At 38.1% G+C, this 12,375-nt stretch overlaps 1 protein-coding gene across 1 annotated transcript in view; it reads right to left on the bottom strand.

The window, feature by feature from the left end:
* The window catches only part of LOC149266318 (Phospholipid/glycerol acyltransferase family protein), an 80,641-nt gene that overhangs the window by 27,580 nt on the left and 40,686 nt on the right, over positions 1 to 12,375 (bottom strand). Inside the window, exon 5 of the mRNA XM_089430292.1 lies at positions 7,451 to 7,569. Coding sequence (XP_089286418.1) covers positions 7,451 to 7,569 — 119 coding nt within the window. The remainder of the gene's footprint in view (positions 1 to 7,450; positions 7,570 to 12,375) is intronic.

Below are 12,375 nucleotides of genomic sequence, written 5' to 3'. Positions count from 1 at the left end.
AAGTAATCATCATGAACATCAGGGTATCTTCTTGTACTGTTGTCTTACAATCCCAAGATGAAGTAGACATCTTGACCATATAATCCCTCAAAAATTACCAAAGCCATCCAGTCAATCCATATGTTCTTTGAAATGAATCCAAAACCAACAATGGAACTTGCCTCAACTACCATTATGCATTTCTGTGATGTTCTTCCAGGTAGCAAAACTATATGTACCAACCAAATAACCAATATCAAAGTATTAAAATCAGATTTACCTTATCATGATAGCCCTTTCATCAAAGTATTTTCTTACTTGAATTCTTTGAGATCAACATTCTTCCGCATGGTCCATCTTCACAACGTGTAAGAATCCTTCTCCATGCATTCACTTTTTATCGAGGTGTCCACAGATCGAGCTTGATTAGCAAGCTACAATATCTTCCTTGGAGTTGTCATTCTCAACTCTCTTTCCTTCTTCTGGAAACCATACTTGATGTTGATTTATGTCATGCTATTTTGCGGGAGAGTCTTGATCTTTTAGCCATTCCGAAGCATACTGAAGCGTATCGAGCACATTTTTATAACCAACTTATTTTTGTAAGATTCTTGTAGATGTGAACTCTACCTTCTAGAAAAGAGTTAAAAACATGCATACCTTTGCCTCCATACAACCATCTAACCATCTTTTCCTTGAATGAGCTTACTTTCATCCTTATTGAAGATAAGATTTCCTTCCTTGAGAGTAGAAAAACTTCAATTTTGCCTTTCAAGTTTTCATTCGACCATTTTGCATGCTTTCATCCTTCAAGACTATAGTTTGCATACAAGATGGAATACATACCAGTCATGTCATAATGCTCCTTCAAAGAACCTTCCAAAATGATGATTCTTATAGGATCTTGATGATTCCTCTTTGCAAGATGACTACCTCTAACATTATGTTAGAAAATGTTTGGATGAACTATAATATGCAATATGGTCCCAGTCTTCTTATTCTTAAAAGCTAGATGATTCCTTTCAAAGCAACTTGAATATGTAGACTCTAATTCTACTATCATATGCTTATTTCTATGATGTCGTGCTTTTACAAAACCAAAACTCTTCTAGAGAATGCAACAATGCATGCTACTCTACTTTCTACTTAATAAAAGAAAGACAAATTGTATAAAGAACCTGATAGAAATAGAGCTTCCTTCAATAGTAATGACTCCTTTCGATTTCTTCTCAGGTTCTCCCTTTTCCTCAGCTATGTGAGCTTCACTCCTTTCCTTTTGTTGTTCTTCTTGTTTAGACAATCCCTCTTGAAGTGTCCATACTCATTGCATCCAAGGCATTGAATCTTGGACATATCTGGTTTTCCTTTGGACTTTCCAAACTTCCCTTTCTTCTTCTTCTTGGATTTAACAACAAAATCTTGAGACTTCTCATTTGATTCGGTGTCATCCTTTGCCTTTATTCTAGTTTCTTCCAAGATACAATGAGCCCATAACTCATTAAAAGGAGCAGTATCCTTTCTTGAATATACACTAGTTGCAAAACTACCCCAATCAGGTGGCAAAGCATTCAATAAAAAAGTAGTCACTTCTGAAACGGAAACAACTTCTCCAAGCCCTTGCAACTGGTCCCTTATTTATGAGATCTTCATAAGATAAGTGGCCATGTCTTCATCATTTGAATTCCTTATTCTATGTCTTTGATTCCTCAAAGATATCTTTTGACCTGATGTACTTATAGAGTACAATTTTACCAACTTATCATACATAGCTTTGGATGTCTTCAAATTAGCAACAAAGGGAACAAGATGATCCTTTATGGATTCAATAATGATCCTTCGTGCTCTCACTTTTCCTTTTTTTTTGTACTTTGCTAACTCTTGAGTCTTCCTTTGTCTGATTGAGCAACTTCACCAAGAACATATTCCATGACTTCATTTTCTATGAGCATCAAGTCAATCCTCTTCTTCCATGCTAGGAAGTTTGTTGACCCTGTTGCACATATTTTATCAAAGTTCCAAGGAAGCAGATGTACCAATTTTTTCAAAGGATCAAAGATCATCAGCCATCAATATTTTGAGTCATTGTAAACCCATTCTGCAAAATTGTTAATATAAATGATGCTAGTAAGACCATGCATGTATGTAACAACCTAGGTAAGCCTATTATTTTGACAACGAATTTCATCGTAGGAGTTTTTTGTCTCACTGATTCATTTGTGTTTCTAAACACGGATGATTGGTAGAGTTTTTCTCTCCAGCGTCACCCCAATGCTAGGGTGGAATTTATTGTCAAATTCTTAGGCGAGTCTTAGTGTTTTAGTCAAGTCTTCTATAAAAGTGATTTGGGAATAATTTAAGCTAATTGGCTAAATTATTTTATTACAAGTCACTTGGTCTACTAGATCATATTGTGTCGCAAAATTGGGTATGTATTTTGAGGGTCTATAACGAACAAGTATTCCCCCTTTGAGGGTGTCGAATTTTGTAGAATCTTATGTAAAAAAAAATTAGTGCATGGCCCCTCATATTTAGACACCATGGCTAAAATATTTTAGAGTGGAAAAATAATTAATCCCCCCAACTGTCAATTAATTAATTTTTCTGGCAAATATAAAATTAATCCTAAGCTAGAAAATTAATTAATTAGAGTCAAAATTAAAATGCTAGAGAAATTAAATTCTCCAAGTGGAAAAATTTGTGGGTCTTGAAGAAATTCATTTTTTGAGGTCCCCCACCAAGGAAATATTGGTAATTTCAAGAAAAATTGGACCCTTGTGTTGAAATATGTAACTAGGTTCGGTCTTCATAATGGCATATGTAATCGTGATTTTATGTATTTAGTGAAAAGAGAAAAATAAATTTATTATTTTTGTTCTTGAGGCATGGGTTTCATGCTCAAGGGAAATTTATTTTTAGGTCAAGCACCCATTGAGTGCTTTTAAGTTTGTCATAAAGTCAATTGAGTAATTGTCATGTATTGAAGACCCATTTGGGCATGTTATTATTGTAAAGTAAAATTTATTGAGTCAAAATAGAATCAAAATACCCTCTAAGACCTCGTCATGGCACAAAGATCAAGTCGGCCTACATGAAGGACAAGTTGGCCTCAAGATAGCAATTCGTTCCCCTCACAAGCCTATAAATAAGAAGGAATTCGACCTCATTTGGACACTCAAGAAAGTTCAATATCCTCAAGATAGAAGTTGGAAAAGGACGAAGAAGAAGATCAAGATCGAAGTTTTTGGGCCTCTCTCTCTCTCTTTTGTTAGGAATTCTATAGTTTTTGGGCTAGACGAAATTCTAAAGCTGCAAATTCTTAAGTTGCATCAAAGTTGTGAAGCTGCAAAGTCGAAGTTGTGAAGCTGCCTCTAGATCGAAGTTGCGAAGTTGTTAGGTCAAAGCTGTTGAAGTTGCATCAAGATCGAAGCTGTGAAGCTACTAGGCCAAAGTTGTTGAAGTTGCTACGTCGAAGTTGCAAAAATTGTTGTTGGGGTCTAAGTTGCTAGATAAGTTGTTGGAAGGTCAAAGTTTGTTGCTGGAAGTGGTGTAAGGAAAGATCATCAAGAAGGAAGGATGACTTGGTCTTGGAGGGTCTTGGTCAAGGGTCATAGGTCTTGGAATTCATCAATTGAAGTTCTATAAGAAAAAGAAGGTTTATGGTGGGTTTTCCTATCAGTTGGAGAGATTTTTGGCCCTAGCTAATCGCCTATATCTTGTGTCCTATTGTCTCATTGTTCTTTATGATTTGGTAGTTGTTTGATGATAGAGAACACTAATAATAATAAAGGAAAGAAGAAGTTAATCAAGTAAAGTAAAAATACATCACAAGCAGTTATCAAAGTAAGAGAAATCACCTACACTTGTTGCCCCCTAGATTTATCAACACCTTGGACCTAGGTGGTCAAGTCAAAGTTAATTTTTTGAGGAAATTAGCTCAAGATAATTATTTTTGAGCTAATAAAAAATGGTTTAATGAGAAATTCGAAAATTCCTCAAAAATTATTATTTCAATGGCAGAGATTAAAAGATCATCAAAGATTTATCAATGGCCGAAATTATTTTGACGGGGATCAAACCAACTAGCGATTATTTTCCACTTGGAGAATTTATTTATAAATTTGAGGTCATTTGTGTCTCAAACCATCTGATGTTTGGCTAATGTAACTCTGTAAAGCTAATGTAAAGTTACTGTCCCGCTGGGAACATTTTGAATAATCATAATAAAGACTTTGGGGTGCAGTTCATGGTGTCTCTGATCTATTGATTTGTGGTATGTGTTGGGTACGGGCATTCCTATATTGTGCTTTATAATTTTTATTGAATCGTTATTTCATTGTAGGTGATAGGAACATTCTATTGGTAAGTTGTGGGCTTATCTTAGGTGATCCAATTCACTGTGTGTTCTAATGGTTTATCTTTCAGAAAATATAGTGTTTGCAGGTTCCCCAACCCTTGGACTCCAAGTTCACAAACTGTGGGCACAGGCTGACTGTGTTTGGATCCTAAATATTTTTATGGTTTTTCTAACTTCACTAAGGTTGTGGTTTCGCATTTATCTTTCGAAATACATTTAGCCATTTATCAAAGAATTTACAAAAAATTATTCTCAAAATTTCGTTTAAGCATTGTACACATGTATATTTTGTAAATATATTTGTAAAATAGAATTTTGTAAATAATTTTATTTTCTAACCCTTGTTTTGCAGTGGGGGTTTTCTGGGGTTTTGATATTTTTGAAATTTTGTATATATTGGGGTTTTCGGCTATTGTAAATTCAATTGTACGGGTGAGATCAAAGGCAAATAGTTGTATTATAGCTAGATCTAGGCGCTTGAGGGTAAGATCTGGCCTCTACAATTTTTTGCAGGGCCAATCACTGAAGAATTTGTAGGAAAATTGAAGATCTGAAGCAAATTGATTTTCTGGAAAGGGTTTTGAATTTTTTTAGGGCCTTGAGGCCCAACGTCCTCCTCCAACCTCAGCATAAGCCTTTCTCCCCCTGCATCATCCTTTTCAACCTCTTAGAGGTTGGTCGTAAGCCCTTAAGGGCCTCGGCCTCCTCTCTAGCCCTTGTCGTGGGCTTTTAAGGCCCTTTAGGACCTAGCGGCAAGCCTTAAAGGCTTCAGCCTCCCTCCCTGACCCTAGACGACAGCCCTTTGGGCTTGTCGTGGGCCTTCAAGGCCTCTAAGGCCCCTCCACAACCTTTTTAGGGCCTCCTCCTCCCTTAGGCCCTCCTCTTTAGCCCTTGCGTCAGCCTCTTTTGGCCTCTTCCCTAGCCACTAAGCCTCTAAGGCCTTTCTCTCCCCAACGCTAGCCCTATTAGGCCTAGCGTTAGCCTTTCTTGGCCCTAGTTTGCCTCTCTTCCATTTCTGGTTGGTCACTTGATTTTCTGGACTAAATATTGGTGGGTTTTGCTAGAGAAATTGGCTCAAATTTTGTGTTTTCAGGTGTCAAATCCATTGGAAAATTTTTGACAACTTGGGCAAGCAATCTTCAAGGCCTTGGGCCTAGGGTTTGATCTCTAAACCCTCCATTTTCCTCATTGTTTGTTACAACTCTCTGAATACATTCATAACAGTGATAAAATTCATATTTAAGTGCCCTAAAAATCACATCCAAATTGCCTAAATACATTAAGAAATTCATGGTAAAAATTTACTAGTCATTTGGTAAATTGGGCATTGTTTCTTGGGCATAATTCTTAATAATTTCATGACTGATATCTCTGGATAAAAGTATGATAACCCAAGAATCACTCGTCCACCTTGCATAAGCATCCTAAGTTTAGTTGCACTAATAATTTACCTCCAAGCATAAGCTTGGTTGATAGACTCCTAAGGCCACCCTTTCTCAATTAAACTTGAGGGACTCAACACCTTTCTAGTGGTTAACACGGTGACCTTGCAATCGTCAGAGCCACAGTCTCTACAGCGACAGAGCCATCGGGTGGTTGGAACACAGTCTCTGCAGCGCCAGAGTCATGTTTCTGGCACATTTCTATTTCAGAAATGAGTACCCGTTTAAAAAACACATAACCATTTGCCCATAATATGATGCGATATTCTATAAACAGCACATTATATTGAAATTTTGAAAGAAAGCATTATGAAAGCAATGTTCCACCATCGCTTATAATGGGATTCTCGTCTTTAGTATCACCCTTTGTCTCTACCTCATCCTATAGGGACATCAATCAAGATTCAACACCACCCAATTTTAATGAAACTGCCCAAAAAAGCTTTCAAGTATGGTAGAAAAAGCATAACATGCCTAATCAATGATTTTGGTTTGAGTGAACAGTACATTTTTGCTAAGGCCATGACATATGAGTTCAACAATCAATACCGCCAAATCAAGGTACATAAAGCATTTGGTGCTTTTGATTAAATGAAAATCCCATTTCATGCGTGAAAGAATCCAATAAAAACTGTTGAAATCCCATCAATCCTGAAAACTGTTGTCTGCTGAATTTTGAATAGGATATGAAATTCTACCATCTCCATATGAAGTCCAATGAAGTTGTAACCACTCTCCTAAAACAATTAATAGTAATGTTAAGGATTTATGTAAAAATAAAGAGTGAGTGAAACCCTCTTTTGGTGCAAAATGAGAAGGAAACCCTCTTTTTAAAAAAAAAGTCAGTATTAGAGGCTTCTAAAAGTCTCATTAATTCATAATTAACCTCTAATTAGGCATCAAAACCAAAATTATGGGTCCCAACAATCAAATTAGAACAAAATTGGACAATTTTTAGTTGGAAACATGCTATCTGTATTAACACTGAAACATGTTTCAGTCCATATGAAACGCATTTTGTCTGGACTGAAACATGTTTCAAGCATGTTAACACAACTGGTACAAGGGGAGGGGGGCAGCATGTTTCCTGCAACATAGCTCTATGTAGCATAACTCTATGTAGCATGCATGTTCCACATATTTGAACGAGAATACTTTGCATGTGGTAGCAACATGTAGCATGGTTGACATGGTCCAAGCCCCTAAACAGAGAAGGAATGCATACTCTAAAGAATTGGCAATACAAGTGGCAAGTGGACCTATGTGATGTTGAATGTGAACCCAAGTCAAAAAAGGATATATAAGCCTAAAGAAGACCAAATCAAGAAACATTTTCACTCATGTATCATACATGTTTGAAATTTGAACCAAACCAATCTGGTGTGAGTTTTACCAGCACGCTGCTTCGGAAAGGAATGTAGCAAGAAATAACCGAGTCCATACTGGTGTAAGTTTTATATTTGAAACTCATTTCTTCATCATCAATTTGGGCCGCAACTTTTGAGTTGCATTCTAATTTGTCATTTGATCCATACATGTTTGAAATAAGAACCAAATTAAACCAACACACTGCTCCATAAAGGGCTGTAGCAAGTAATAGTTACAAGCTATGTAACTGCCTGAACACTCATCTATAAACTTGAATAGAAAACAAATAAAATCAAACAAAATGTACCTTCCAATTCCTCTCTTAGCAGTTCCGATCGTCTTGCCTCCATCACGAGAACGACCACCTTCTGGAAAAATATGCACCCAATCTCCTCGGTTCAGCTTTGATAAGGCCATGTCCATACCCTGTACAAAAAAATATACATTGCTGAAAAATAGCCACCCATATATCCTACCACCTTTGATAAACAAGCCAAATCCATAAAACTGATGCAAGTTAATTATAACCAGATGACCTAGACCCTTCTCTATTGAAAATATGGTCAATAATTTCTACGATAAACTCAATATTTGTATGTTAGTTTACAAAAATTTATTTACTATGTCAACGCTATTTGCACTAGAATTAATGTTCTAGGCTTCTTTAAGCTGACATTATTTTTACACCGATAATTATTATATACAAAAGCGTTATTATTATTTTTCCATATATCATTGTTTATACTAGAAACATATTATTTACATTAAGAAAGATATTGTTTTATTATGTAAGAATAGCTCTCCATTAATACAGCCAAGTGAAATAATTGTATCTGAAAAAGAACATCAATACTCATACTGTGGTGTTCCTTGTTAACTGAAACAGAATATTCATAGTTAAATAAATGGAATATAGTTGTGGAAAGCATATAAACAGAGCAAGACAGAAGGAAATATAGCTGCAGGAAGAAACTAGACAGAACCAGAATTGGAAAATAGAGCAATAAGCAAACCTTTATTGATACTCAGAACGGGATGGAATGTTCACATACCACTTTGAGGGGGCAATCTCCAACACGGACAGAGCTCCAAATACAAAAATATTCACTTAACATATATTACATAGCTTCTACTTTTATATATGGTTTCAAATTGACCAAAACCTTATTGGAAATGTGTTGTCATTGATGGCCAAAGCAACAGACGAAAAAAATGTCAAAGGAGGACACAAGTGTTCAAGGTCAGGCACAAGAAGAAGCATTAGTGAAAATGGTGCAATGCCTTTGAAGGCATTGCTAGTGCAACAAATCATCTCAGGAGCAGATGAGACCCAAGTAGATGGATAGAGCTTTGAAAGAGCTTTCCAATGGTATGTGGAAATCCAGAAATGATCCCCTGAATTGAGAGTTAGAACCAGTCAAAGTTGAAGCACCCTCGAGGACAAATTAGCAGAGTTAAATATGGTTGGAGGACCCTTGGTGTGTGTTATGTTTGGCGCAGTTTAGCATAACGGTTAGTGAAGCAGCCAAACAAAGCTCAAGGCAAACGTGGAGCAACAGCATAGCGGCGGAAAGGGTTTTCATCGGCCCAAGACGGAGCCCACACAACAGCTTGGCCCAGCCGGTGTACCCCGAAGAAACCCTAATGAGCGCTTAAGGAGTGAGTGCACGGAAGTGGCCTGAGAGCTTACCCCGGCAGTATGTTCATTGGCTGCGGGCAGACCCACTGTAACAACTCAAACCCAGGACACACATTCATTTATCCATTTAAGGCATGTCCACATTCAACGGCGTTCCATGAAAAATACAATGAAAAATGGCACAACACTAAAACCATTGATGATGTTAATAACAGAGTGCAGGAGGACGCCATCACATCATACCAAGAACTTCCAGATTGGGAAATGCTTGGGTACAGGTAATGCCTTATAAACCACTTTGTCTCAAAATTGTTATCATAATACACACACATAATTAGAAGGAGAGTCTTAATGTGAAATCAGATCCCAATATTAGGATAAAGCACTATAGTAGTATGACTTGTAAGTTTGCAACAAACACGAGCATCACATTGATAACAACCACAAGCCAAAGAGGACCCACAAGGCACAACACTCAACCAACAACAATGTCTTGAAGCAAGGGAGGATGCTATCACATCAACCCAAGGGCTTGCAACCCATGGCCAATTTCTGCATTGTGGTATCATTTTATTTATCTCATAAAATTCCAACTACAGAAAGTGGCTCAAATGGCATATAAATTGTAACTTTTTGTTAGCTTTCACGTTACTCCAAAAGTGATTACACCATGTTTGGGGTTGCTCATGAGATTTGGGGTACATGGTGTATGATCAGCCCCTAAATGATCCATGATGGATTCACACATTGGAGATAGCTTACTCAATTATTGCTTGCCCTCAATTGGGTGCTTGCTTACAATCTTCCCTAGGGCATTGAAGTTTTCTTAACAGCTTCGGTGACATCCTTCATGATGACCACATGGAGATGATTGCTTGCATGGAGAATGAGCTTCATAGGAGTAGAAGCATTGTGCACATTGTAGGAGGACATCAAGCCCTAGATAACATGGGGTAGCTTGGATTCCCGTATAAATGCTTAAGTTGGCTAAGGGATGTCTAGGTTGCAACAGTGTAAGAGGAATGAACCCAGTGGAGTACATAACGCAAGGGGTGAGATAGAGTTCATATGGCCTTGTGGCAAAGAAGTGTGGACACATCAGCTGGTAGATTTTTTCTTTCATATTTGTATATAAGCAGTGGAAAAAACATGGATAGTAAAATGAAGGGTTGAGTGATATGCTTCAGCAAGGAGAGGCTGCGCATAGCGCGAACAAGGAAGAGCAAACAGAGTTCAACACACACAGGGGCAGTCAAAAATCCCTATGAAGGGTGGTAGAGGAGGGGGCTCCACTCCCTCCTACAAGGAGGCCATGGCCAACAGGGGCAAGAAGCATTTAGAAAATGCTAGTGAAACAGAGGTGGAAGGAAAAAAAATCACGGAAGAGGGAATAGAAGAACCCATAGAAAAGGATCAACATGGCACAAAAGACAAGGAGGTAGAAGACAAAAAACAGGAAACTAAAGACAAGAAACACAAGGGGCCCTGCAAACCCAAAACAGATATAACTCCCAGAGTGATTTTAAATAATCCAGAGCTGCAGGCATACAGGGAACACATGGGGACATATGCCATCATCTGTAAGTTCATGGGACTATGGCCCACTGAAAAAGCCCTACAGTCGTGGATCAAATACCACTGGAAACCTAAAGGAAGCATAGATCTTCATCTTGGGTCCAAGGGTTTCTTCACGGTGGTGTTCACAAATATTGAAGACAAGGACAGAATATTTGAAGGAGGGCCCTACTTCTATGCTGCTGCAGGGCTCTACATGAGACCATGGATAATGAACTTCGTCCCAGAAAAGGAGACTTTTACTTCAGTTCTGGTCTGGGTAAGGCTCTACTCTCTACCTCTTGATTACTGGCAAAATGAATCGTTAGCGGCCATAGGCAATAAATTAGGTCGCTATGTTAAAGCCTCTGAAGCCACTAGAAGAGGAAAATACACTTCCTTTGCTAGAATATGTGTGGAAATGGATCTATCAGGAGCTCTACTAGAAGAGATAATCCTGGAAGTTTTTGATGAAGAATGGGTGCAAACAGTAGATTATGAGCACATTCCATTCAGATGTCGCAAATGCCATGAACATGGACATCTCTTCAGAGACTGTCCGCTCAACAAAGAAATAAACAAAAGCAGAAGCAATACAGTGAAAGAATCAGATGGCTTTCAGAAAGTGGTTAACCGAAGTAAAGGAAGTAAAAGAGGACTGAAAAATCAGCAGCACGAAGGACAATAGTTTAGGCAGAACAATTTTCAGGTGCTTCAGGAAGAGGAAGAGATTACTAAAGAAGATCAAGCAATGGAAGGGAGTTCTACAAAAAAGGAAGAAGGGAAAAACCTATAACAAACAAAAAATGATGAGTACTAGAAAGAAGCCACTATGAGCGATGTTGAACAGGAAATAGATCAAGAAATGACCCAGAATGATACGGACCCAGAGGACCATGAACTACTAGAAATTCTTGACAAAGAAAACCTAGACCTAGAAGGCTTCTTGAGGCAGGGTACCACGAGGGGAGTGGATTCGCTACCTCAAGAGGAACTCAGCAGAATACAACAATTGTTTCTATGGAGATCACAAACTGGGAAGCCAGAGCGATGTAACAACATAGACAAGCAGGACAACAGAGGAGTGAAAACAATGAAAACTACACTGGGACCAGTTAATAGAAACCCAGGCAAGAAAAAGCAGAATGAACTCTTGATGGAGTGTGGAAAGCTGATGATTGATTCAGGTAAGATGAAAGATCTAGCCAGCTACTCCTTTACAAATCTTTTATAATGAAGTTGACATCTTGGAATATTAGAGGTCTAGGGAGTAAGAGAAAGCAGAGAATGCTTAGCAACAGAATGAAACAAGAAACGCCGAATATAATGTTTATCCAAGAGACGAAATGTTCTATTCAAAAGGTAAGACAAATCCACAGTAAATGGCTCAGCAGCTATGAGTTTCTTGAAGTAAAAGCAGAGAATACAGCAGGGGGTTTACTCACTCTATGGAATCCCCACAAAATTGGCATTCTAGATGCTGAGGCATCCAGAAATTACTTGTCGATTGTCATTCAACCAGTAGGAGAAAGGGATACCTTTCTGGTCACAAATGTTTATGGTCCTCAGAGAATAGATGACAAACTTAAGTTTCTGGATACCCTGGTGGATCTCAGGAGCAGACATGCAGATATACCCTGGATCATGGGAGGGGATTTTAACATGATTAAATCCCTTTCAGAGAAGAAAGGAGGAACAAGATCTCTAAGTAAAGACTCCATGGCTTTCCAAACTTTTTCTGACAACATAAAGCTTGTTGATACTAATTGGAATACTGGCCTATTTACTTGGAATAACAGGAGAGGAGGAGATGCCCTAGTCGCCTCAAAGCTAGACAGATTCTTCATCTCTGAGAATCTTATGCTAGATGGGAAAGAGGTAACAGCACGAGTTCTTCCCTTTGGAGGCTCAGATCATTGGCCAATCCAATTGGAAATCAAGGGTATAGGGACTCCTAGAAATAAACCCTTCAGATTTGAAAATATTTGGCTGTCACACCCAGACTTCACAAGCAACATTGAGAAATGGTGGTCAGAGGA

This window comes from Pinus tabuliformis, chromosome 6, assembly GCF_031772625.1.
Source record: "Pinus tabuliformis cultivar Carrire ecotype Pingquan chromosome 6, CPIR1, whole genome shotgun sequence".
Lineage (NCBI taxonomy): Eukaryota > Viridiplantae > Streptophyta > Pinopsida > Pinales > Pinaceae > Pinus > Pinus tabuliformis.
Note: the sequence above shows the minus strand (reverse complement) of the source record. Positions and strands in the feature narration are given on the sequence as shown.